This window comes from Clavelina lepadiformis, chromosome 2, assembly GCF_947623445.1.
Source record: "Clavelina lepadiformis chromosome 2, kaClaLepa1.1, whole genome shotgun sequence".
Lineage (NCBI taxonomy): Eukaryota > Metazoa > Chordata > Ascidiacea > Aplousobranchia > Clavelinidae > Clavelina > Clavelina lepadiformis.
The window spans coordinates 25,406,622-25,433,391 of NC_135241.1; the positions used below are offsets into that span (position 1 = coordinate 25,406,622).

The 26,770-nt window shown below is 32.7% G+C and overlaps 2 protein-coding genes across 8 annotated transcripts; both read right to left on the bottom strand.

Moving 5' to 3' along the window:
• Positions 1 to 2,063: 2,063 nt before the first annotated feature.
• On the bottom strand, positions 2,064 to 11,815 carry LOC143446113 (uncharacterized). Of its 4 annotated transcripts, none has more exons than XM_076945605.1 (18): positions 11,207 to 11,815; positions 10,848 to 10,956; positions 8,061 to 8,231; positions 7,702 to 7,790; positions 7,167 to 7,300; positions 6,079 to 6,270; positions 5,805 to 5,962; positions 5,577 to 5,709; positions 4,496 to 4,801; positions 4,129 to 4,398; positions 3,911 to 4,027; positions 3,768 to 3,847; positions 3,445 to 3,661; positions 3,327 to 3,362; positions 3,160 to 3,212; positions 3,039 to 3,087; positions 2,862 to 2,908; positions 2,064 to 2,204 (listed from the first exon to the last, which is right to left on the bottom strand). In XM_076945605.1, the coding sequence occupies exons 3-17, from the start codon at positions 8,202 to 8,204 to the stop codon at positions 2,871 to 2,873; spliced, it is 2,016 nt and encodes a 671-aa protein (XP_076801720.1). In that variant the 5' UTR covers positions 8,205 to 8,231; positions 10,848 to 10,956; positions 11,207 to 11,815; the 3' UTR covers positions 2,064 to 2,204; positions 2,862 to 2,870. The 4 variants fall into 4 exon arrangements, with proteins under 4 accessions (XP_076801720.1, XP_076801722.1, XP_076801721.1 ...); XM_076945607.1 differs by having other exon boundaries at positions 10,848 to 11,077; XM_076945606.1 differs by lacking the exons at positions 10,848 to 10,956; positions 11,207 to 11,815 and adding an exon at positions 8,696 to 9,559.
• Positions 11,816 to 13,849: 2,034 nt separating this feature from the next.
• LOC143446115 (uncharacterized) lies at positions 13,850 to 26,274 on the bottom strand. Of its 4 annotated transcripts, XM_076945609.1 has the most exons (17): positions 26,138 to 26,273; positions 25,589 to 25,758; positions 25,304 to 25,392; positions 24,746 to 24,879; positions 23,372 to 23,563; positions 23,110 to 23,267; positions 22,838 to 22,970; positions 18,115 to 18,234; positions 17,420 to 17,505; positions 16,609 to 16,855; positions 16,335 to 16,391; positions 16,057 to 16,100; positions 15,897 to 15,945; positions 15,490 to 15,536; positions 15,376 to 15,409; positions 14,741 to 14,886; positions 13,850 to 14,624 (listed from the first exon to the last, which is right to left on the bottom strand). In XM_076945609.1, the coding sequence occupies exons 1-17, from the start codon at positions 26,166 to 26,168 to the stop codon at positions 14,565 to 14,567; spliced, it is 1,797 nt and encodes a 598-aa protein (XP_076801724.1). In that variant the 5' UTR covers positions 26,169 to 26,273; the 3' UTR covers positions 13,850 to 14,564. The 4 variants fall into 4 exon arrangements, 2 of the variants coding, with proteins under 2 accessions (XP_076801724.1, XP_076801725.1); XR_013113891.1 differs by lacking the exons at positions 13,850 to 14,624; positions 14,741 to 14,886; positions 15,376 to 15,409; ... (3 more) ...; positions 16,335 to 16,391; positions 16,609 to 16,855 and adding exons at positions 18,993 to 19,260; positions 19,350 to 19,649 and having other exon boundaries at positions 26,138 to 26,274; XR_013113890.1 differs by lacking the exons at positions 13,850 to 14,624; positions 14,741 to 14,886; positions 15,376 to 15,409; ... (3 more) ...; positions 16,335 to 16,391; positions 16,609 to 16,855 and adding exons at positions 18,987 to 19,260; positions 19,350 to 19,649 and having other exon boundaries at positions 26,138 to 26,274.
• Between the last annotated feature and the right edge of the window lie 496 nt (positions 26,275 to 26,770).

Here is a 26,770-nt window from a genome sequence, read left to right on the forward strand (position 1 = left end):
ATGCACAAATTGATATTAAGAAGAAAGAACAAAGGTTTTCCATCGTATTGTAATAAATACAACATGAACTAAAATAATGTTACAATGTGTTGCCTTCAAAATTCTTGTATTTCTGGGCTTCTTAGCTTGCTTGCTGCTAAATGTGTTTGTCCATTTGTACGGCAAGTGTGTTTTTTTGTTGTGGCTATTAAAATGAGCTTCCCTTAGTTTTTTCTGCACGTTATTTCTTGAATTAGATTCATAAAAAAATAATCACTTACATGCATGTATTTACAGGCCTTGCAAAATGATGTTTTGGTAAAAATAAGAAAGCATCAACCGATTTCATGCAACCAGAGAAATGCTCCAACATAAAGAGCTTGTGCTTTGCAGGATAAGAAGAGGTGATTACAATATAAAGTGCAATTGGCGCACAAATTTATTAGCACCAAATCCAACACAAAAAAGTTTTAACCTAGATGTAATATATCACAATGATGTGATGGATCTAGTTTAGATCTAAAGTTTTAAGAAATTTAAACATTTCACTTGTGTCAAAGTCAGTGGTAAAATTGCTGCATGTCCTTGCTATCTACGGTAATTAATGATTCATGTTCAAATGTTTTCACATGTTGAAATGAAATAAGGTAGAAATAATTTCGTTTTTACTGATTTGTAAAGTTTTAAAATTGTTTCTTTGCTAACAAGTTGAGTTGGCAATGCAACACCTTCGTCCCATTATGTTGATTATTTTATTAAATTTTTATGGTTAATGTTATGTGTGGCAGTTTTTTAAATCTAATTTGTTTAAACATAAATAATAAATCAATCCTCTGTATGAAGCATCATCCTCACAAGATCAAGTGGAAGCCGCTTATGCTGAGGTTGATAAAAGCAAAAAGAAACCAAAAGCTTCTGTTCATGGTGAGAGTCTTCTCTTTGTATTATTCGCAGCATTTTAGTTGTCATTTGAATTCAAAGTTAAGTTGCATTACTTGCTTTTTACAACACAGATTTGACCGAAAGTGAAAGATCGCAATGCAGCTTATGGGAGATGTTGGTCCTGCCCATATGGAATCCATGATTGTGTAAATGACGTCTGGGATGATCATCATGCAGTGCATGCACCATGATCACCACCAAAGAAGCAAATGTTTGCTTAAAGTGGATGAAATCGGATTGGGAAAAGATTGTCCGGTGTTATACCAAAATAATGCATTGCTTGAGAAGTGAATTATTTTGGCGTGTTTTTTAATTTCAAAATGTTTGCCGCGCTCAGATAGTTATGACTCCATGGTTGTGACTTGTGATATTCTGCGAGGGTCGAAGGGTTGTAATTGGATAATCGTAACTATACTAAAATGTAGGCGAATTAATAAATAAAATAACAGCCGAGGTGGTTCACAAATCTATCAACTGTTATATTTTTGATTCTTGAATAAAGTTGGTAAAATATAAAACAAGGAACAATGAATAAATAATACGGAATAAACCTCAAACGACAGAACATTGGTGTCCACGTGACATTGTGTTCGTCACCACACACCTGCCAATGAAATCAAATTGCCGTCGAGAAGATGAAGTGATGATTATATTATTATCATTCGCTTTGATAAACCGGAAATTGATAAAACCAGGACACAAACAATTAAAAATTATTTCACCGAGTTTTGCAAAATCAAATCTTTCTGACAATGCCACAACTTCTGACTGTGCTGCACGCAGAAGTGGCCCAGATTGAAGAAAGTAACCCACAAAAAAATATAGCAACATATAGTAATTTTATGGTCAAAGAAGCCATAATATTTATGGTTTGTATATTTCTCATTTGTCTTTAAAATGATTTGGGAACAATAAGAATAAAATAGTTTTTACAGAAACAAACCATCGCGCTATATTAAATAGCATTTTTCAACATAAGAACAAACATGGTTGTTGCTAACTTTCCGGAAACCGCTATGTACAAAACGAATTAAAAAGGCCAAAAACAATGAGGCAGAATCAGTGTAAATTTATATGTAGTCGTAGTTCTCGCTGCAATCCTGATAATGACATTTATATCCAATTTTAAAGATTTTAGCAATTTGTATTTTAATTTAATTAGTGCTCTTCTTGAATAAACAATATTATGAGTTTTTCCCATCTGCAAACTAGATTGTATCATCATATTGCCCATATATTTTGTCATAGTTTTGCCTATCTGAGGCGTTTTCATATTGTGAAACCTAAAACAGAAAAAAATTATGCTACATGCAGCTAAAAATAATCGAAATTCACAAAAATTTGATCATTAAAAACAAGACGCTAAAAAACTCTATTATTCTATTCTAACTCGTAATTATTGTATGTTTAATTTCCTATGTTTTATGTAAGGGAACAGTTACCTGGTCAAATTTTACTGCTAAAATAATTTCTTCGCGTACAGGGTGGAGCAGACAAAGCACATGTATTTAAAAACTAACTTCAGTCCAGAATTAAGCTCTAACTTATAGCACTGGTTTCAAACGCGCTAACCATTGCACTGTCCAGACTTAAACAATCGTAGCAATAAAGATCCAATTAAACTTTAAGGCTACTGATTTGTGAATTAGACATTTGCTCTACTGGCCTTGAGTTACAAGTATTTGCAAGAAGAAAATTTAAAATGCTGCCAAAATAAATCCAGTTATTGCAAATACCGATATTTATCGTTAAATTAAATAGGTATTAAATATTATATTCAGTTTTCACTTTCAGGGATCAACCGATGAGGAATCAACGCAGGGTTTAAGTCGTACAAAGACTTTCCTCAGTCTTGAGGATAAACATTATCACAACATGCGGTTTTTCTGCTGCAACTTGTATTTTTAACCACATGAGTTTTTTTTGAAGGAATTGCTTACCGGGTTTTGTTACTGACCAACGTTGACTGCCAGATAACCATCTCTTTCTAAACAAGTTGATAAAAGTGAGACTGACAATCTAGTTTAATTCTTGCAAGTAGAAAGAAACTTAATTGAAACAAATTTATATTTATTCTTTCGCCAGACAAACATCCCGAAGCAATCCTTATATTATACCTTCCAAAGGTCGGTCGATACTTTCATAAGCTCCATTGGTTTCTTGAAACTACAAAATTTGATAAAAATTATTGAAGATTCACAACTTAGCATCAACACAAATTTGCTGACAGTCATTCACCTGCAAGTTTTCTCGATTCTGATCTTTGATTTCAATGCATTCCGGAGCAACTGCTAACATTATACTTATTATTTCGCACTGGTTGATGAAATATTTGAACAAACAACTTAACTTTTATTACCGTTTAAGAAACTAGCAGTAATTTCAATTGAAATTGTTCAATTTACCTATGTTTGTTTGTTTTTCAATCGAGTTGAATGAACCTTAAAACAATCATACAAAAATTAAATTACATGATTTAAATTTTAAACTGTGCAATTAATGTAATTTATAGGAGATTATTACGTTTTGGATTTTGTTTTGGTTTTTTCTTCACAATATAAACTGAGACCACAAATGTTATGCAGACGACAATGACAGCTGCCACAGACCCTCCGACAATTGTTGGTACATCCAGTTGTTGATTGTTGATGACAGCGATGTTAAACGCGATTGAGTAGTTGTACGGTGGAAGAGGATGACTCAGTACAAGAGCATAAGCTCCTTCGTCATTGGATGTTACCTGAGTGGTTCAACACATATTTAATTTTGAAATTATAACTTTCAATACTCGTATTTCAATTATAGCATTACAGGATATAATTGATATTTAAACAACATTCCCCCACCTTAGTTTTTTTGTATAAATAATGTTGCTCCTGGCCAATGCTGAAAACGACATTCGGACCATCGTTTCCAACCGATATTTCTGCAATATTGCAATGTTTTTAGCAAAAATACAACGACATTTATCAAATATAACCGCTCTTACTATTTATATCCAATGATGCAAATTCCACTTCTGGGTTGGAGAAGATTATGACATCACAAACTCCAGTTTCCTCAATGACCCAAGTACATGATGTTGTAGTTACTTGATATGGAGCATCTGATTGAAAAGAAATTTTAGTTCTTGTTTCAGGGAATCAATAAAAGTTCAAAGCAAATTAAAGAAGTCAAATTAAGGTTTTTGTCATTTGCAGCGCTTACATTGCACGTCCAAATACACTGATGCATCAAAGCTTCCGAACAAGTCATTTGTAACGCAAGTGTAATTTCCTGCATCAGCGGTTGTCAAGGAAACCACTTCAAGCACTGGTTGTTTGACGATAGTGCCGTTTGGTAAAATTATTTCAAATTCTGTTGCAAGTTCGTTTTCATATGAGATATGACATGACAGTGTCATATTGTTGCCTGTTTGTGAGGTCACAATGCTATCTCTCTTAGGCATGTCATCTGCTTTTCCAAATGAAACTGACCCTTAAAAAAACACTGAAACTGTGATTGCATAGTTTAATGATGAAATTGTGTGTGATTAATAGATACATCCAAACTTATATGATATGTTCTATCTTACTTGTCAAAGGCACAATGGTAACTTTTTGCATGTTGCTTGAAGCAAAACCATAATCATTGGTAGCAGTGCAAGAGATTGAGCTATTTGCGCTAAGATGGTAATTCATGTAGCAATCAGTTGTATGTGTAGATGAGATATTCACACAACTTTTGCCACAAACTGTCCATATGCACGATGCTGCAGGATTTGCATCATTTGAACAAACTAATGTCAGATTCTGGTCTGATCTAATGAGATATTCATCATTTCCAACTTCCAAGAAGAAGTTTGATGCAGAAACTTGGCTTTTTGCGAAACTTGGTCTATCTGTCAAGAACAGTGTATTATTTATTGCACACACAACATTGATTTTTCCCATTCATTTATTCACTCCATAAAATATTTAATGCCATCATATAATACTTAATACACATAGCAGAGCCCATGCCAAGTAGTTTAAGTGACTGGCAACCATTAGATCAAGGCTCAAATGTCACATGGTAATGATTTCGAACATCGCTCTCTCACCACCGCCCTGATTGAACTAACTTGGGTACATATAACGCTGAAATCAAAATCTGGTCAAGGAATTGGCCTTCATATCAAGTATGAGAACAATGTTCACCTTCATATTACTGATGAAACTGATTGCAACACACCTTTAGCTCGCAGTACATAAAACCTTAACTAAGTTCACTGTAAAGCATTATGGATTGAAAATCATAATCACAGCAATAATAATTCTTTCAAACTTATATATTTGGGGGCATCAGATGAAGCTTAAACCTTGCAAATTGCAACTATTACCTCAACAATTAATTCATGTTTGGTTTGTTAAACCAATTTTAGAATTTTCAGAGAATTTTGAATTGTATACATAGGTTTGTCAACAGTTTGATGAAATATTTAATATCAATACCAACGTTTTTAAAATTTTGTTTTGTTCTTTTTTATCCATTTACAGCGATATCCATTTTATCCATCCATTTTATCCATTTTTATCAATTTACATTTCTTTTTTGTCCATTTATATATATACTGGCGACAATCGCATCAAAATATTAAGTGATATAACTTTTGTCCTGAAACATCTTTTACTCACATAATACATCCACAATATATTCCATCGACTTTCCACTTGTAGGATGGACATCAGTATAAGGAGTAACAGCCTGACATGAGACTACTTTGTTGCTGTCACTTCTTTGTAATGAAGACAATATGAATGGTTCTCCCTTGGTGAGTGAAATACATTCATTTAAACAAAAGCAATTACACAGTTCTACTATTCTATGTAACAAAGTTGAACAAATCAAAATAAAAAACTGACCTTAGTCGTGACGAACTGATTTTCATCAACGTAAAATCGTGAAGTATCACCAGATGGAATGACGTCATTGTAATCACAGGCCATGGAGAGAGCTCCACCTTCAGGCACACTCAGCTTATTGCCGACAACTGAGCTGCTTGTGAAGCTTACAATGGGCGCTAAATACAAATCATCATTTAAACAATATCAAAACATGCCCAAGAAATTAACTTGTTATTATTTGAATTATTGAAAATTTCAAAATTAACTAAAATGTTGAGTTGACAAAACTAACCAGTCCAACATTGCAGATTATTCTGACCACTCCATTCTGCTGAAGAGAGACAAGTAGTGTCACTAGATGTCAGCATTGTACCATTTGAGTAAAACAAGTCTCCTCCGTTAGAACAAGCAAACGTTCCTGGTGAGTTGAATATCCTGGAAGTTGCATCCACAACAACATCATATGGAAGTGAGGAGTTGCAATCTGTGGTAAATTGCACATCTATTAGAATCAAATGTATAAAGTAGCATAATTAAGTCGGCCTACTTTACATTACGATGTTAGTGCAAGTTTTTTGGCCCAAGCAAAATACAACTGATGTTTTATTTAAAAAGCAAAAGATATTATAATATATTATAAACATAAATTGCGTTGAATCAAATTTATGTTATTAAAGAAATGAGAGAAAATCAAATTTTATTATGAAAAGATTACATCATCTTGTAGTCGTGCATATAGATTTTGTACAAAATATTTGAAGTTCAGCTTGTAAACATCCAAATGATACATTATGTATGTATCAGCAGTGCCATTTTTCATCTAGGCTGTTTGTTTGTCTTTGTTCCACAAGTGTCTTGTCGAATAAAGAAATTGTTTTTGTTTTTAGTTTATTTATTTTTACGCAGCTTGCATTTTACTACATTTTTACATTTACTACGTTTGACCACTGTCAATTTTGATCACACTAGCTTCCATCACCATGTTATAATGAATGCCGCCATGGATGATATGATTCACTTTTCGAATTATGTGCAACAACAACAATCACATCGACTGTTGTTACAATTTTCCTACAATGAAGGAAATTTCAAGCAGGTTTTTATGATAATCTGCAATATTCGGTTTTTGGCCAAATTGAACTGAAATTGGGAATTTTTTATAAATTCAGCCGAATCAATTCGACCTGCAGAAATTTTGGTGGACCTCTAGTTGTTTTATGGTGTTCATGCTATTTTAGCTAGTACTGGTACTACTATAGACAATATAAGCTACTATAGACAATTTACCTCTTATAACGCAATTCTTAGGTTACAATTAGGTAAGTCTTAGGTTCTTACAATTTACCATTAGATAATTTTCTTTGTCAAGATTATATTTACCTCTTATATTAAGTGCAATGGATTGTGAACCGACACCAGGATCACCAAGTTCAACCAGATATCCATCTTCGTCAGCTTTCAGTTGTGCAATGGTAAGTTGTGTGGTGAAGTTTGATGCTGACATAGCAACTACACTGGTGGAGATAAGTGACATGTTACATCTATGAGGTACCTCAGTTCATTTGAAGCCATTTTATAATAAATAATCTTATAATAAATAATATAATCATTACATCAACATCACTTATTCAAGGTTTATTCAACAAATTCTACATGTGCAAGTCTGTGTAAAGAAATATTAATAACTAATGATTTTGCATATTGTGGATAAAATGAATGAAATAACATAACACTGGAAATGTTTTGAGATAAACTTTTATGAATTTTTATGCAACGTATATTAAGCTGTTAATGACAAGTATATAATTCATAATAAAATATATTCATAAAAATATATTCATAATAAAATTCAAGTTGAAAAAGATTTTCAAAGAGTTCATCATCCGTCCATCTAAATATCAACCCATATAGTCACCTGATATTCATTCGACTGGAGTAGATGGAAGATTCGACAGCGCTGACAACAACAGGGTATGCGACATATCCTGCCTGGGCAACCCGAGTCTGTAAAAGTAATTGAAGTTGTGATTTCATGTTTATCGATTCAAATTTTATGCTGCTGACAGTTTATTATTTGTTGCAAAAAAATAGTGTTTAAAGTATTCATAATAAGTCCTATAAAAGATGTATCTTTGAAGCACTTTCATTTGACATTTATTCTTATTTAAAAAAACATAATTAAGTTTATAACTACAACTAAACAACCACATTAACCAAGTAAAAACAAAACCACAGTAATTTGTAGTCATCATTTGGTAATAGATGAGTACATACCCCATCAAATCCCCAGTCAACAATAAAGTTTCCTCCTGATGAGATCACCGATGATAGTGGTGAAACTGTAGCAGTGATAAAGTTGTGTGGAGTCGGTTGCCTGTATAGGGTGTGGTGTGGTGAGTGGGGATATGCTTTGTCCATGTATTATAGCTGCGCTTTGTAGAATCACTGTAAATACAAAGACCAAAACATAATAATTTTTCAATAACTGTATTTAACAAAACATAATAAGTAATATATTACATATAATATAATATATATATGTAATAATATAATATAATGTAATATATTATATATATTATATTATTATCATAATATATTTTCAATAACAAAACATAATAACTGTAAATACATAACAACATTACTTATCAATTGATAGTGCTTATGTCCCTGGTTTTTGTTTTACTATGTCAAAAATATTAAGACAAATATTACAACAAAGACATATGTAAAATGATTAAAAAATGAAATTTTCGATGAATTCTTTCCTAATCATTGTTTAGTATGTTGAACATTAATTGAAGTTTAATTTTATTAGTTTCTTTTATGTCATAAAAAACAAATTTTAGAATTTGTAAAATTTTCTCGTACATGTATGTCAATGTTTCAGGATAAAATGGAAACACTTTTACCTGATAAGCTTATTGCAAAGTTTTCCATGTTCAAGATCCAATGTTTTAAATTAATTTGCATTCAATCTTTTATTTTCATACAAAGAATTATACATCTAATATATTACAGAGAATATAATAAGACAAGTCATGTTCACGAATAAGACAACCAACATAAAGTCCAACATTATTACATAAACAAGGAAGAAACCTTAACATGCCTTACCCAACCTTAACATGCATTACAACGGTATGGCACCACTGGGTATCAAACATGGAACATGGAACACATTATTACAAGGCCAGCGCTCAAACCACTCGACTACTGAGCTGACAATACCATCCTTCATCAGTTGGAATGGATGTTTGTCGCTCTCTACACTGAGCAAACACATAACATGCCAAATCAAGACTGAATTAGCATAAAGTTTAAAACTGGAGTACATTAATTTCAACAACCAACAAAGGAATATAATGACATAAAAATCTCATGCACTCCAAAAACGTCTAGAACCTGGTCACACTGTCATCGCCCAAGCAAAACAACAAACACAAAATAAAAGCTTTCAAATTCACAAATGAAGACGGACCATTGATATCCAGTCGACTTTTCAATATTTTAAATACTTGCCACCTGTTCATGTCACAACCCACACATCCATCCATATCAGTCATGTTTATCATATCACCAATATAAGGCCATACACATTCCATATTGTCTATGTTGTTCATATCAAATTGAGATGAGTTAAGTAGTAAATTACAAGTACTTAAGTGCTTACTTACTACTTCTTAATCTACTTGTAACATACTATTATTATTATTCTAGCTATTTTAGATACAATGTTTAAGCCAATCACTTTTTAAGAAGGTAGTTACTTTTTCTCTTTTAAATTAAACTTTTACCTGGATTTAAACTGGATTTTCAATCATAACTTATTTTACTTAATTGAAATTCCATTATGCAGCCCTAAAACCAAATGGCTGCAACTAATGGTCAGGCACATTGAAGCAAACAGTTGACTTTATTTTACTTTCATTTTAAACACTGAGTTGACAAAGCGTGTTGATCAAACAAGTGTTACTGACATAGCTTCTCTATGCAAACAACATTGAAACAGGTAATCTGCGTTATGCAGCCTTGTTTGATATTTTAATAATAAACATCTCATACTTTTACATTTCACAAACAAATCGTAAGAAAACTGTTACATTTAAACTAAAACAAACTTGTATATTATAATGAAAAGTCCTAGTTAAACTAACAGATTAAACTGAAATTTATCCAAGAAAAAGATCAATGCTGTATGGATAGCAATTATACTACCCAGGTAACAATGCCAGCTTCAAAATACAAAAGAAGCAGTAATAGTATCAAAACATACAACTGCTGCTTCTTCCTGCTAATGCTACTTCCTTGTGTCTATATTTGTATGACTACTATCAGATGCCTCTGGTGGATAAACCACTGTTATATGATGCATTTAACATGGTTAAATATTATTACAATGACATTTTGGCAATACATATCTGTATTCATCTTGTAAATTGCTCATTACTGCACTAAAGTTAAATGTTAAAATGGTCACTATTTCTATTTGCAACATGCAGTAGTGATATACCATATATATGCAAACTAACTCAACATTAGGTTGTATGCACTAAATGTGTTTGGAACTATTGGACTATTAACAACCCACTATTTTCCGGATGTTAAATACACAATCGCAACAATGGGACTAACACTTTTTAGCTTTCCAAAAATTCCAAGTAATGTCAAATAGTCCTTTTGACATTACTTGGAATTTTAGTTTTTTGTTGAAATATGACGTCATAGCTTTTAATTAAGCAAACTCAAGTATGTCGCAATAAATTTAACTTTACAGTTTATGATTGGTGGGACTAATATCAGCTTCAGTGTATAACAAATGTCCAATTGCTTCTCATTGCTAATTATTTTACTTGGAAATGAGCAATGCACTCATTTAAAAAGTTTATATCATACAATATATATGCTGATGAAATATGTCATAGGCTGCATCAAAAGTTAAGCATCACAGCAGTTATATTTTAGCACAAAATAATTGCATTTATCTTATAATTGATCTTTACAACACGAAGTTAAGAAGAATATTCTTTGTGCCAGTAACATAAATTTATAATAAGTACTTACCTGAAATGTGACACCCCACATATTTTTGGTGCAAAAATAACGACCAAATCTTTTCCTCATAATTACAAGGTTAAAGGTAAAGGTGGATCCAATGCTTGATTCCAAATGTCTATTGATAAGGAATTACGGTTTCTCATTGTGTTAAGTCAACAGCAATAATGGAAGCAGAGTGCTCTCATTATCACTTTACTCAGTGATAATTCAACTCAACGGTCTGTGAGACTGTGATGCTATTTTGGTTCAAGAATAGAAAAATCAATTTTAAAGTTTAAAATAAATTCAATGAAACTGAATCAATTATTTATATTATTCAGTGACAAAGAAATTATCCAAAGTCCAAATTCAAAATAGCTTCTTACTTGAATAAAACACTGCCAAGGAGCAGAAATTCCCTAGTGCTCAAGTGTTTAAGTTTCAGTGTTAGATAAATCTATAGTTACAAGTGGTAACCTAGGTATACACTAGAGAATGATTAAAATTTGTAGTCAATCGTATAGACATTTGGCTAGCCGTGGCACATCTGAGTAGTCTGAACAAAAGCATGCGTTGTTCATGGTTTGGTAATCTCTATCTTCAGACTAAGGAAATTCTTTGCTCAGTCTTTGATTCTTCATCGCTTGAGGCCCTGTTTTCTAAGCTAACCTTTGCGTGTTACTCAAAGAACATTATAAAGATAGCACAAGTTACTTGCAATCATGAGCTTATTCTTATGGCTGCCTCTACTTCACCGGAAAAAATCGTGCGTTTGAAGCTATTTTTCACAGTTCCTTGTTAATCTAACTTTAATTTTATAACATAGTAGCGTAAAATAAACCTACATTTACTTTCTAATATAAACTTAACTCAAACAAAACCTGAAATAGCTAAAATCAACTTTATGCAATTTACCCATTCTCCTAACCTAACCGCCTATATTTAACAACAGGCTGCATGACCCATATAGGGTGGAATAGTAACTTGGTATTTTAATTGCGTTCGCTCTGTAACTGCAGTTTCGTAAAATGCTGTGAGTGCCATTGTACAGGGATTAAAACCAAGAACCGGTGCAAACTGATCTTGCCCGTACGTAAAAATTCCCGATTTTGAGAATGAATTTTAAAAGCCACAAGAAAATGTGGCGCCTCAGAGCAAAACATTCAAATACAAACGATATGGTTTAGTGACACAATCTTTTTATCCTTGGTCTGAGAAAAATCTTCGACACAACTTAAACTCGGTATATGACGGGAAAGAATATATGATGTGATAGACAGACGGTGCTAACTTTTTATGCCGTCATAAAAATTTCCCTGGTTTTGAAAAATAAAAAAATAAAACACTTTGATATAACTCAGCAATGATTCGTCATCGCTTGAGCCCCGGTTACCAAGTTCGTCCTGCTTGTTTTTCTTCGCTACCGAGCGGGTCAATGACAAGGTTTTGAGTAACACTAATGGTACAGCATGTTTTGAAATATTTCCACATGTTTTGCAAGAAAATTGTGGGTTGAAAAGTTCGTCACAGGATATTTTTTTCAATGAATATTGTAGTAATAGACAGTTCATAGTTATGTGACCCTTTCTGCAGCTGGCTGGTTACAGCAAAAAGATGTGGTCGATGATGATGCTTCTGATGATTGATGATGATGATGATGATGATGATGTAAAAGATGCTTCCGAGGTTGTGAAAAGCGGGACATTTACTGATAATTCAACTGTTGATCAGCGAGCAAGAGCAAATGAAATAAACCAAACGCAATAATTAGAAAAAACTCTCAAAGATTTCATTACAAAGGACTTAAACTATTCAAAGAACTCGACGAACCCACGACGAATCAAACTAATTTCAATTAGAAAGTGATTTAATTATAGCATTAATTTATAAAAATTAATCTCTTTATACAATGATTGCACGTTATAGTTATAAAACACGTAAGACTTGAATAATAAAATGAAATTATGTTGATGATAACTGTATCGCCCATTATTTCGATATTAATCGTAGAGAGCATAAACAAAAGCACAATGCTAAACGGTGTTACATCACAATAGAAAACTCAAACTATTAATTTCTAATTAAAAGACGAAAGAATGGAAAAAGTTGTTCAATACAATGACGCTATAGCAATGAACGCGACCACTACATATGTGGCGGCTTGGCTGGCTTTTGTAAAATCCTTACGTCATTCTTAGAAATGTGTTTTCCAGAACAATTGGAGTTTTTAAACTTTCAGTCCCGCCACATCATTCTTAGGAAAGAGTTTTCCAGCTAGTAATTGGAGTTTATAAACTTGCTTTTCAGAACACTGCAAACTATCGTTGGTATATTTGAAAACTTGCTACGAATACCTTCGTGTGAAAGCTCCTTATTTGTACGTTACCAAGTCGCTTCCAAGAAACTGTTTCCAACTTAACCGAATGTAATTTGCATTGCAAACGCACTGTTTTTCTCGTTCACACGCTTTGAAATGTTCATGCTTTTTTTGTCATATATTTCCGCCACATCGCAGCACGTTTTATAAGCTTGAACTTCTGTGCTAGACTCTCGCAGAGCCTCAGAACCTCAGTCACAGACGCGAAGTTATAGACATATGTAATACCGTACTACTGTAGTCGTGGTGATTGAATCAGTAGATATCGTGTAAACAGTCACATGACTTGTGTTCTCGGTTATTTGTAATATTGAGAAAGTGTACAGCACCTACAATAAAAGCCATTCTGGCAAACGGTATTTGTCATAATATAATAAGAACGCATCGCCGTCAATAAGGTTAGAGAATTCTAACCGCACGCAACAATAGAGTCAGATACTAATGTAGTAGGTTACCTAAGTCAATAACGTAAGCTAAGACCGATAAACTCTGCATCTGCATCTGTATCTGTCGGCATCAAACCTCTGCATTCCAACAACCCCAATCTCGACAGACTACCAAGCTCTACACATACACAGAGAAGATAAAATGAAATAACCTGCCGCAAATGTGGCACAAGATTTCACAACACCAGTAAAAACAAGTCCAAAAACAATGTAAGTGCTATCTCCTTATTATAAACGATATACGCAGTCATATAACATTGAACACCTACAGCTGCATGCAAAAGGTTGAGATGCTGAACAATGAAGGATTTTCACTTTGGCTGGTTATGACAATCATTGTATGCACGTTGGAATGTTAAGTTTAAAAACGTATTTCTGCATTCCTTATCTATTACATCACAATACATTGATGGCACCAGGCCAAGTAAGATAGCGGTTTATGACCTGGTGTTTATGGGTGGTTTCGGAAAGATGCCAATAATAGAAAGAATCGCTGTTAAAAAATATCTAGGATTTGTTTCAACAAAATAAAACTCCCAAGTTTTAACAACATTTGATTAAAAATGCATGAGGTGAAATGCATGAAGTATTCTACGTAACGCGAGTACAAACTATGTGGAACACAAAAGTATTCGCTGATTGAAAACATTTGAGATAAAACAGAAGCAGTTCACAGGATGAACTTCATAGTCCGCAACTGCACTGTTGCAATTTAAAAAACAAACAATGATAGATAATGGGGTACAAGACAAAACAATCAATGCAGCATTTATCGAAAAATATTTCTAAGAATTTATGCAACGAAAACTACCTTTTTTAAAATGAAAAATCTCAACGTGGTTTATATTATATAAGCTATCTATGACACAACAAACAAGATGAAGAAATATTGGAAGTATGCAAGTTCTTCTAAATCAATTTCTATGAGTTGTTGATTTCATCATAAGGACCTTCAACATTTTCATATCTTCTTGAGCTTTTCTGTTGTTCATGATTGTGAAGCAAAGTTTAATAGAAATATAATTTTGAAATCATACTTTTACTTCAGGTTTGATTTTTATGAATTAGTTCAACGACTTCAGTTTAATTTTTCTCACCTCAGTATGAGCACTTGGAGTAGTGATGACTTCATCATAAGCACCTTCAATGTTCTCATATCTTTTGGAACTACTTGATGCATTTCCTTGATTGTTCGACTCAGCATTGGATTCCTCCCCATTGAAGACAACGTAACCTGCATTGTCTGCGTAATAAAGTGTTCAGTTGGTCAAATTTTACTTTAGTATGATGTTATTTCTATGAGACAGTATTTGTTACCTCCACTATAAACATCATGCTGTGGTATTTAGCTGTTATTTGTAAAAGCAAAAAAGTATAAAAGAAAAACATAAAAAAACTTTCAGGTCATAGACATGAAAAGAAAATTTGAGCAAATATTGATAAACCCTACATTATCAATATTATCGTCTTATTATATTTTTCGCCATAAACCTTGTGGAAAAAAACTATGACGCCATTCTAGATACAGCACAATAAAAACATGCTCACATACAATTAAGGAAGTGGAAAAAGAGCTTACTAAACACAAAGTGCACAATTGTCGCTGCTTTGCAAAGGTGAAGGTGTTAGTGTGTTATTTGGTATGCCCACATTAAATCTTATACTTCATATTGCTGTGGTATTAAGCTGTAATTTGTATAAGTCATAAAAAATTGTAACTAAGATAATTTACCAGTTTCTGGCTGGGAATTAGAAGCTCTGTTTCTCTGCAAAATTGAAACAAATTAAGATTCAAGCAGCAGAAATCAATGCTGCTGCGTTACATTTAAAATAAAACAGGAATTACCAAGTGACCAGTTGTGCTTCCGTTAACTGCAAGATATCCATTTTCATCTGCAGATTTACAAACACAAAAGCATGATTTATATTTCTTGTAAACACAGTCATGAAGATTATGAAACTCATTAACCTATATTATTAGTAATATTAGTATATATTATATTAAGTTACTATTCAATTCAAAATGAAATACTTTCTCCAGCTTTGGAATAAATGACGCAAATATGAGCATGGTTGCAAAAACAATCATGAAGGTTTTGAAACTCATAAATCTATGCAACCTATTACTATTTACTCTCCTGGCTTGAATAGATGATAATAGCTTATTTGAAAATTAACATCAATCGAAACAATTTTTCGCTACTCAATAATTCTAGGGAACATTCAGTCAGAGCAAATATTATGAAGTCATACCTTCAGCTGGACCAACTACTTCATAATTCCTTTGGTTATGTGAGTTTATCTGCGATCATTTATAACTTTAATTTAATTTCAGAACAAATGCAAGCCTTTTACTACATAATAAATTGTTACAATATGCATTTCCATTATTATATACAAAAATTTTGGTTACTTGGGTTGAATCATTTGCAGTAACATCAATGTAACCGGGTTGATCTGGAAAAATAAACAATGTCTATATGCAACATGAGCATATGCATATATACGAGCAAATAAAAATATAACTGCCTATGTTAACTTTACTAGACTTAAATACAAATAAAAACACGAACAAATCAGAAAATTGTGATTAAATAGCTTTGAAAAACAATGAACATTTTTGAAACGAGTTCATAAAAACATATTTAAAGTTATTTGAAGCATCAGTTTTGGCCTAAAGAATAATGGCACCTGTCAATGTGTGGTTGCCACTGCCAGTAGGATACCGTTCATTAGATTGACTTCCATCTGTGTACATACCAAGAATACAGTGAAAAGAATTTGTAAACTTACGTGAAAAAGTTTTTCCAAACATTTACCAAACAACATCGTAAAATTAAGATAATCACAAACTACAAATGGAGATAAAATAAAAACAATTTTGGAATATAAATATAAAAACCTAAGTTCCAAGTAAGTCAGTTTCAACAAAAATAATGAAACAAATGCAAGAAAATAAACCAACTTTTCTTCTGAGATCCACTTCTCCATCTATAAACACCATAACCAGCTGCACATAAAATGACCACCACAACACCAGCAATAATCCCAGCAATTGCACCAGTGGAGAGACCAGGAGTGCCAGGTGGTTCCCCATTGCCATCTGTATTGTCCACAACTTCAATGTCAAAGTATAAAACACTTTTCGAGAATAAACTGCTGGTTGAAGATTTCACAATGAGCTCGTACCTTCCATTGTCTGAATTTGTTACCTGCAAAATATTTAGAGGTCAGACTACTTAGGTAAATTAATTATTTTTTATTTAATGAAAATTGTTATTATGCAAGGCAATTAAATATTACCCACATAATAATGATGGCAATTTTTATTATAATACAAAACATATTCACCAGAACTAAAATAAACATTCTCTATAAAACATATCGTTGAACATAATAATAAAGTAAATATTAATAACGTACTTAAACATAAAAATGCGACAAAGGTTTGATGCCTTTGTGAAAGATTTAAATAAGGTATAATTTGAAAAACTTGGAACATTTTTTTGTATCTTACATGATAAACACGGCAAAAACAGTATGTTTAAATTTCTATATACACCTTTAATGCAAACTCTGAGCCTAGCTATTGGTTGCTAAAGATCAAAGAAATGGTCTCAAAATAGAAGGCCGCATAACGATCGAGTTTTTCTCAAATTTCAATAATCCAGTCGTAAAATATCTTGGTGTAAAATTTAAGGCAATCAACACAAATCACAGAATTTCTTATCTGTGTGTGATCCTTACTTTACAGAAATATTATGCCAATTACTTACTTGTGTTCGGGTGAATGTGAAAGTCTGTTGGCCTTGATCACCAGTTGATTCTATAGTCATTGAACCGTCACTTGCTACCGATGATCCTGGTGAATAAATCGGTCAACATGTTTAATAAAAAGATCTAGTAATTACTATGCGAGTGTAAACTAAAATTAAACCAATTATAGAACGACTGTGGCAAAGTTTTAACCTAAACCTTGCCTAAACGTAAACCTAAACGTTTTCACCTAAACCTAAAAAAATTGATTTAGCTTTGGACAATATTGCTCCTTTAAAGTTTAAATCAGGAATAGGCAACCTTTGTAAACTCAAAAGCCTAAAAGGGGGTTGAGATATTTCAAGGTGACCAGGTCAAACATTTATGTTGTCAGATTTAGTTTGTGCCGTTATTTGGTCCCATATTGGTGTTCCTTTGACCTGACAAAGTTTCATTGGTAGGAATATCAATGCAGTAAAACAAACTTTTGCTGCACAATATCCTTTGGCAGGCAGAAATTGGCCAATCTCATTTCGCTAAGATTCAGCTTACACAGAAAAGTTATCAAGTTTGTGCAAGGCTGCGCAAATTAAGCTATAAGACTGCTGATAGCTGAACTATCATGTTTTCAACTGGCATCTTAAAAACTCTTTAAAAATTTCAGCTTTATAATACGAAGAAATTAAATGACCATAGAAATCAAGTCAAAACTTACCATTTTTGCTCAATGATACAAATTGGGAGTTTGGATTTGAGAAAATCACAACAGAGCAGATTCCAGTTTCATTCAAATTCCAGTTACAAGTTGGAAGTTTATCATCCTGTGTTGCAGCGTCTGGAAATACAAACATTAGTTTTATTGGGCAAGATCATCAAAGTTTAGAAACTTATGAGAGGCTTTATGTTAAAAAGCCTGTTTTTCGAAACATTCACATTATTTTATGCAAAAAAATTGAATTGAAAGAATCATTTTTATTGCAGATTTTACACAATGACATAACTAATGTAAACGTGCATCTGTTTCTAATTTGATTTTCTAAACATCACTAACTCAAACCAATTACAAAGCAACTTATGGATAGAAAAAAGTTCTTTTATTAAAAGCAGTTGTCAGCAATAATTATCAAGAAGTTTTAATGATCAAAATATAGAGCATGTAAACATGTTTTGAAAGAATTCAAATTAATTTGTTCGATTCAAATAAAGTCTTTAATTAAAAGATAAAATTTAAAACTCTTTAATTAAAGGTTGAATTGTTGGTGCTACTGTGCATGCTAATTTCAATTTTGTATATTTATTATTTTCATTACCAGTCACTACGAGTGAATAAAGTCAGTAAACATAATAAAACAATTGAAATAATTTTCACAGCAACGTCATTTCACAAAAATTCCAACACTTCATCAGAACTCACATATAACATTCAGGTAAATAGTTGAAACTTTAAATTGGTCGAATATGTTGCCGACATAACCACCAGGGTTACGAGTGAAAACAATTTCCAAGAAAGAATTGCAAATGTTTTTAGATAATTATGACAAATTACTCCAAGCAAAGTATGGTCTGCATGCAACTGATTGTTCATACTCATACAGAACATCAAGGTATATTGATGAGCTATAAGTTCCAAAGCTATCCATCGTTGTGCAGGAATAATTCCCAGTATCAGAAGGTTTTGCAGACAAGGTAACACTTGGGCCAGTATTGATGACGTCATTTGATTGATACAATAAATATGTCGTATTAAGCTCATCGCTATAACTAATAGTGCAGGAAAAATTCACATCTTCTCCAAGATAAGACATCATATATCCTCCAGTGCTTGTGATGTTGCTTACAGTCACATTGAATTCAGGAATGCCTAAAATAGTTGTGCAAGTTAATGCACCAAAGTACGGATTTTGCCCAATTACATTTGACTGTAATGTCTAAAAACGACAAATTACTCACGTTGCGCTGGAACCACAGTGATGGTTTCATTATTGCTTGACCTTGAACCAACTTCATTTCTAGCAGTGCAAGAGACCAGACTTGATTGGTCAAGATCATAACTTATGCTGCAACCACTGACTGAGCTGACTGTGTTTGACTGAGTCATATGAAATGTGAAGTTACAGTTTGCAGGTGGATTTGCTTCACTATATATGCACTGCATGGTAAGATTTTCATCTGATCTTAAAAGATATCCTTCTTCTGCAACTATTGTATATTGAGAAAGCTCAACTTTGCTGGTAACTGTGTCTGGTGCATCTGTCAATTTGAAAAATGATCAAATTATTTTAATGTAACACTTTCATTAATTAATTCAAAACAAACATAAAAAAACAATAAAATCAATGTCTTTCTGAGAAGTTTTTAATTGTCTTTAATTTTTCATGGTATTTTTTCCTAATTTGGAGAACCTGCAATGTAGAAAGAGAAAAAATTTATGTTAAACTTTACACAGTTGCAATCAAGGCAATGAGTAATCATATTCATCGTACTCTAAACATTTGCCCTTTTTATGAAAAAAAGCAAGCAAAGCAGCTAAACAATGGTAGAACCAAGTTGCAAAATCTTTCATGAAATCTTAATTTTCTGTCACAAACTTATAAACTTATCAACAAGTCCACATGAAGTTTATTGTCAACAGTGATAAATACTATAATGTCATCGAATTATACTGTATTGTCGCTTCTGTGTATCTGATATAGTCACCAGTCATACTAAGCCTTTAGCTGGACATGATCAGCACATTAAGTAAAATGGCTCTGACTTGTAGTGCGTGACAACTTTATAGTTTATGTTTGAGCTGGGTACGCAGCGACTATTTTGTACTCAATAATTATAGACTCTGTTTGTAATCATCCGAATTTATTAATCTTATTAATTTGTTAAAAGCACAGCCCTATGAAAATAAAACCTGATTTACTTTCTACCGTATTTATGTTGGTCTAAGCAAGCCATAACAGTGTCGTATTTTGACTGAATTGTTAAGTCTGAAGACCTCGATATCTTACCTCCTGATCCTGAAACCTCTGGTACACTCAAATATTGGCTGTCACTGCCTTTGCAAAAAATGTTTTAACTCAACATATTTGTGACAATTCAGAAGCAACACTGAGAAAAAATGACTTTGTCATAAATCTCTACTTGCCCATTACCTATTCTTATACAGAAAAGTGTTCTACCTATAACAAGGTCTTGAACGCTTTACAAAGTATCAATAAAACTGAAATTTTGCAAAAAAAACAAAAAGTATGTTGTTGCCTACCATCTTCTTTAACGTATTCGCAAATGACCGGGGAAAAAATTGCATGTATCCAAGGGATGCAAAAACGAAACTAAAACAACAAAGTACCAAAGTGATGGTTTCATCATTGCTTGACTTGCAACCAATTACATTTCCTGCAGTGCAAGAGAGGAAGAGACCAGACTTGATTGATCAAGATCATAAATTTTATTGCAACCACTAACTCAGCTGACTGTTTTTGAATGAGTCATGTCAAAATTTTGCAGAGCACAAAAACAGAACACAAATAGAGGTTTTTTCCTATGCAAGGGCAGCTTTACACAAAAAGTTCCAGTCCTCTTAAAACATAGCACCATAGTGAAACTAAGTTATCTTTTTAAATGAATCTTTGTTTAAATTTAATGAACACTTTACAGAAGTTGGTGCACATGTTGTTGGTGCACATGTTGGTGGTTAGGCCAGGTGCGTCTAGTTCTATATTTACATTTAGTTGCAAAGACGAAGCTTGCTCAGGCAAGATTTCACAATTTTGCCTGAGCACAAAATAAAACACAAACTGGAACAGCTTTTCACAAAAATTTCCAGTCATCTTAAAGCATAGCACCAAAGTGAAACTAAGGTATCTTTTTTAAACGAGTTCTTTTATCTTTTTTTAAATGCATCTTACTCCAAAGTTGCATAGAATTTAACGAACACTTTAAAGAAGTTGGTGATTCATGGGTGCAATAAATCCCCTCATAACCATCTAACATGACCGATATTTCTTGTAATAAATTGAAAAACGTGATGGAACAATCACCATCTATGATGTTACGAACTGTCCTTTTTTTCTTAAAGCAAAAGCAGGCTGCTCCCATGTTTCCAGTACAGCTGTCAATGTGATATTAATTACAGTTGTTGTAAAATTCCAACCCATTTATCCTCAGCAAAATGCAGGAAAGACTGGGTCGAGGATTAGTAACAAGAAGATTAAGATATTGAAGATAGGCAACTACAGTAATCCAACAACTGAGGTCAACAAGAACTACGGGAAGAAGTAGAAGATGGCAACTTTTCACAAAAAGTTCCGGTCTTCTTAAAACATAGCACCATAGGAACTAAGTTATCTTTTTTAAATGAGTTTTTCATCTTTGTTTAAATGCATCTTACTCCAAAGTTGCATGGAATTTAACAAAGACTTTACAGAAGTTGGTGCACATGTTGGTGATTCACGGGTGCAAAAATTCTCCTCATAAACATCTAACATGACCGCTGTTTCTTGTAATAATTTGAAATATGTGTTGGAATAATCAATCAAATGAGGTCAAGAACTACTGGAAGAAGTTGACTTGTAGACTTATCTTGGTACAGCACTGGCAATATTGAAGACATCTGATATAGGTTTGCACTTAAAGAAAATTCATTAAAAATGCCTAGTACTAACCTGCCTTGTCGTTTTGTGTAATAGGTATTCATATAAACTTAATTAAGTACTTAAGAAGGCAGGTAAAATTCTCCTGGCATGATTAGATCAAGAACAAATAGATTTTAAGAAATAAGTATAGCGAAGTCATAAAACTTGAAGAGATTATCACGAAGTGCCGATTACGCCAAAATGGTCACATATTTTGCTTACATGAGTAGCACCCTATAAATATAGCAATAACTTGGATGCTATTTGGTGAAAAGTGAAAGATCAGTCTACCAAAGATTAACTGGCCTTGGTAACTAAACAAACAGATGGATGGACAACAGCATCAACTGGACTAATTGCAAAAGAACTGCAAAATGTTGTGGGTGATAGAGGAAACTTGTCAAATTATTGTCCAACTGGTAAAGGAGGCCCTAAGCCCAAAGTACACTTGGAAAGATTACCAAGAAAGAACAGTTAATGTTAAACAAAGTTAGACGGAGTTAGAAAGTTAGACAAAGTTAGCTAGATAAATAAAAAAGTTAATGTTTCACATTTAATTAGCCAGTTAAACATTTAATGTAGATTATTACCTAAATCATTAATTTCTGTTTGGCTTGTTAAACTAATTTTAGAATTTTCAACATGTTCTGACTTTTTTGCATATATTTGTCTACAGTTGGCAAAATTATTACTGTCATGCTATCAATTTTGTTCTGCTCATTTCTTGTCCGTTTACAGCATTATACTTATAGTTGGTAAAATCTAATGTAAACAAAACTATGTCACTTTTATACTGAAACATCTTTTACTCACATAATACGTCCAGTGTATATTCCAACGATCTTCCACTTCCAGGATAGACATCAGTATACGGAGTGACAGCCTGACATGAGACTACTTTGTTGTTGTCATTTCTTTGTAATGAAGACAATATAAATGGTTCCCCCTTGGTGAGTGAAATGCGTAAATTTAAATTGAAGCAATTACACATTCCATTGGTTCCATTCATTCATTCCATACAAATTAAAATTGGTGTCATGTTACAAAAATAGACATGTAAATATAAGGTCAAAAAATTGATTCACCTGTGTCCTATTGTAGCTCTTTCCTCCAATATATAATCGAGAAGTACTTCCTTCAGGAATGACATCATCGTAATTACAAGTCAAACTCAAATTAGCTCCTTCAATCACAATCAGTTTATTGCCTTCAATTGAACTGCTTGCAAGGGTTACATTGGGTGCTGGATAAAAAACAATCCTAAATTGAGTAATGAGTGTAAACAGCTTTCATTACTTATGGCTATCTTATCATTTGACGTTTATGACAACAAAAATAATTAGAAACCTGTCCAACATTGCAGATTATCTTGACCACTCCATTCTGCTGAAGCCAAACAAGTGGTGTCACTAGAGGTCAGGATTATACCATTTGAGTAAAACAATTCTCCTCCATTGGAACAAGCAAACTTTCCTGGTGAGTTGAATATCCTGGAAGTTGTATCCACAATAACATCATATGGAAGTGAGGAGTTGCAATCTGCGGAAAATTGCACATCTATTAGTATCAAATGTATGAAGTAGCATAATTAAGTAGGCCTACTTTACATTATGATGTTAGTGCAATTTTTTTGTACCAAGCGACATACAACCGATGTTTTAGTTAAAAAGCAAAAAAAAATTATAATATATTACAAGTATAAATTGCGTTGAATCAATTTTATGTTATTAAAGAAATGAGAGAAAATCAAATTTTATTATGCAAAGATTATATCATCTTGTTAGTCGTGCATATAGATTTCGTACAAAATATTTGAAGCCTTTAGTACCAAAGTTTATGATATGATATAAAGGAAAACATTGTGCTTTTTGTAATATCTACTTATTTTCCAAACAACGAATCAAACAGCTTATAGGCTTAGCTTGGCCATTTTTAAGACTGCCTGTTTACCAACAATTATGTTTAATTAAACAATGATAATAACAAATAAATAGCATGTAGTTCCATAAAGTATTGGGTCTCATATAAACTACATCTGTTGAGAAATGCTTATTTATGGAATAAAAAATTACTGTTCCTGGATGTAATAGCAGTTAAATGTTAACTATAGTCACAGACAACGTTCCCTCTAATTTTTCACGAGTCTGAGCAAACACACTAACTCCCTGAGCGGTCCCTTGGACCACTGTGAGCAACATGAGACGTGCCACGTGCGCACTGTGGCCATTATTATGCGTTTATTTTATTTTTAATTCAGGTTGGATTTTTTTCTTGTGCGCAGCACAGATTTTCTGTGCGCGGAGACAGTGTCAGCAGTGCGCATTTGCGCACGCGCGCAGCTTAGAGGGAACATTGGTCGCAGAGTATTGCAACCTCGATGCCGTGTGAAAACTTCATCAAGTTTTTATCTATGATTAGGAGCATTGTTGGTTCAATTAACATCAACGACTTCCTCCTAACATGGTGGGATACTTTGCTCGTTTGATGTTGGCATAAATTAACTTTGAAATAATTTCAGGCATATCGGTAATATTTGAATAAGAATGTCTACTGCAATGTAATTTTATTGTTAATTATCTGAACCACTTAATAATGTCAGGTTAAACAGGAAAAAGGTTTACTTATGAAAGGATTCCTGCAAGTAAAATGAAATGATGGAAAAATGACATTAAATAATATAAAACAATCTAAATATATAATTCTCGAATTAGTGTGGCACACCTCTTATATTAAGTACAATGGATTGTGCACCGACACCAGGACCACCAAGTTCAACCAGATCTCCATCTTCGTTAGCTTTCAGTTGTGCGATGGTAAGTTGTGTGGTGAAGCTTGATGCTGACATAGCAATTGCACTGTTGGAGATAAGTGACATGTTACATCACTGAGGCACCGCAGTTCATTCGAAGTCATTTTATAATAAATAATCTTGTAATAAATAATATAATCATTACATCAACATCACTTATTCACGGTTTATTTAACAATGTCTACATGTGCAAGTCTGTGTAAAGAAATATTAATAACTAATGAATTTTCATATTGCAGATAAAATGAATGAAATAACATAAAACTGGAAATATTTTGAGATAAACTTTTATGCAACATATATTAAGCTGTCAACAAGAAGCAGACTAGTACTCTTCTGTAGAAAAGCAAAAATGTTAAATTGCATTTGACTGAAAAATTGTTATAATATATTCATAATAAAAATCAAGTTGAAAAAGATTTTCAAAGACTTCATCATCCGTCCATCTAAATATCAACCCATAGAGTCACCTGATATTCATTCGACTGGAGTAGATGGAAGATTCGACAACGCTAACAACAACAGGGTATGCGACATATCCTGCCTGGGCAACCCGAGTCTGTAAATTAGTTAAAATATCACAATACTGTAGAATAGTATAGAATAGAAAAAACAAAAACAAAACCATAGTAACTTGTAGTCATCATTTGGTAATAGATGAGCACATAGTAATAGTAATTTGCAATAGTAAAACCATAGTAATAGTAAAACCATAGTAATTTGTTGTCACCATTTGGTTATAAATCAGCACATACCCCATTATATCTCCAGTCAACAATCCAGTTTCCTCCTGATGAGATCACTGATGATGGTGGGAAAGCTGTAGCAGTGATAACTACAGTGGAGTCGGTTGCTTGTACAGGGTGTGGGGTAGTAACAGGTGAAATGCTTTGTCCTTGTATCATCACAGCAGTTTGGAGAATCACTGCAAGTTTAAAGTATAAAAAATAATGTTAATTTCATACTCAGCAGTGGTAGCTACTTTTCCTTTGTTAAATATAACGAAAGAAAAGTCTTATGATAGTTAGTACAGAAAATTGTTTAAAATGAAAAATCAGATGAAAATCATTTCTTGTAGTTTCATTTTTCAAAGCTGTTTCATTTTATGTTTTTTCGTTTCAAAGCATTTTAAATTGCCTTGCCTTTGGTGATTGTTGATATTCAACAATTTAAAATACTACAAACTATAGCAAAGAAATCATAAAGTATCAAGTGTTAGGTCAATGCGTTATATTTAAAAAATAAAAATTAAACCAATACAATACTACAATGATAGTTCAAAAAAGTGTTAAATGTATCTTTACCTGATAAGCTTAATTCCAGATATTTTTGCATATTTTGTTATCTAATGTTGTGCTTTGGCTCTCAGTTGAAATATTTAATTGTTTATTTATATAAGAAACTTGACATCAAGCGTAATCTAACACACATTAGTGTTGTGACAAATATACACAGTTGTAAGCATGAGTGATAAATGTTAGGTATAATATAGGTATAATATGGTATAAACATCTTTGTACTGCTTCCATTTGCAAATCTTTTAAATAAATGTATTAGCTGATATTTTGTGGAAAGTTTGGCATTGGCTGACAAATACTGCTAAACAAACAATAGTTAATCAAAGCTAGCCGATCTTTAAACAACAGGAAATCCACATAATTTAATCTTCAAGCCACATATACTGTACAAACAAGTTGGCTATGACCACAACTATACCTATACTCTGCAAGTAAATATTTTTTCTAACTGTATATTTCATAACAACTACACATATCAAAAAATATTCTTTTTTAATTAGTTACAAACTGACAATGATTGTAAATTATGCAAAACCTTTATATAATTCAAGTTTTCTTTGATCAATGCTAAAACTGCTAATTTCATCTCTAAAAAGCAATTTACTTCATGCTCTTATTACTGTATGTTGTCATCTTCAC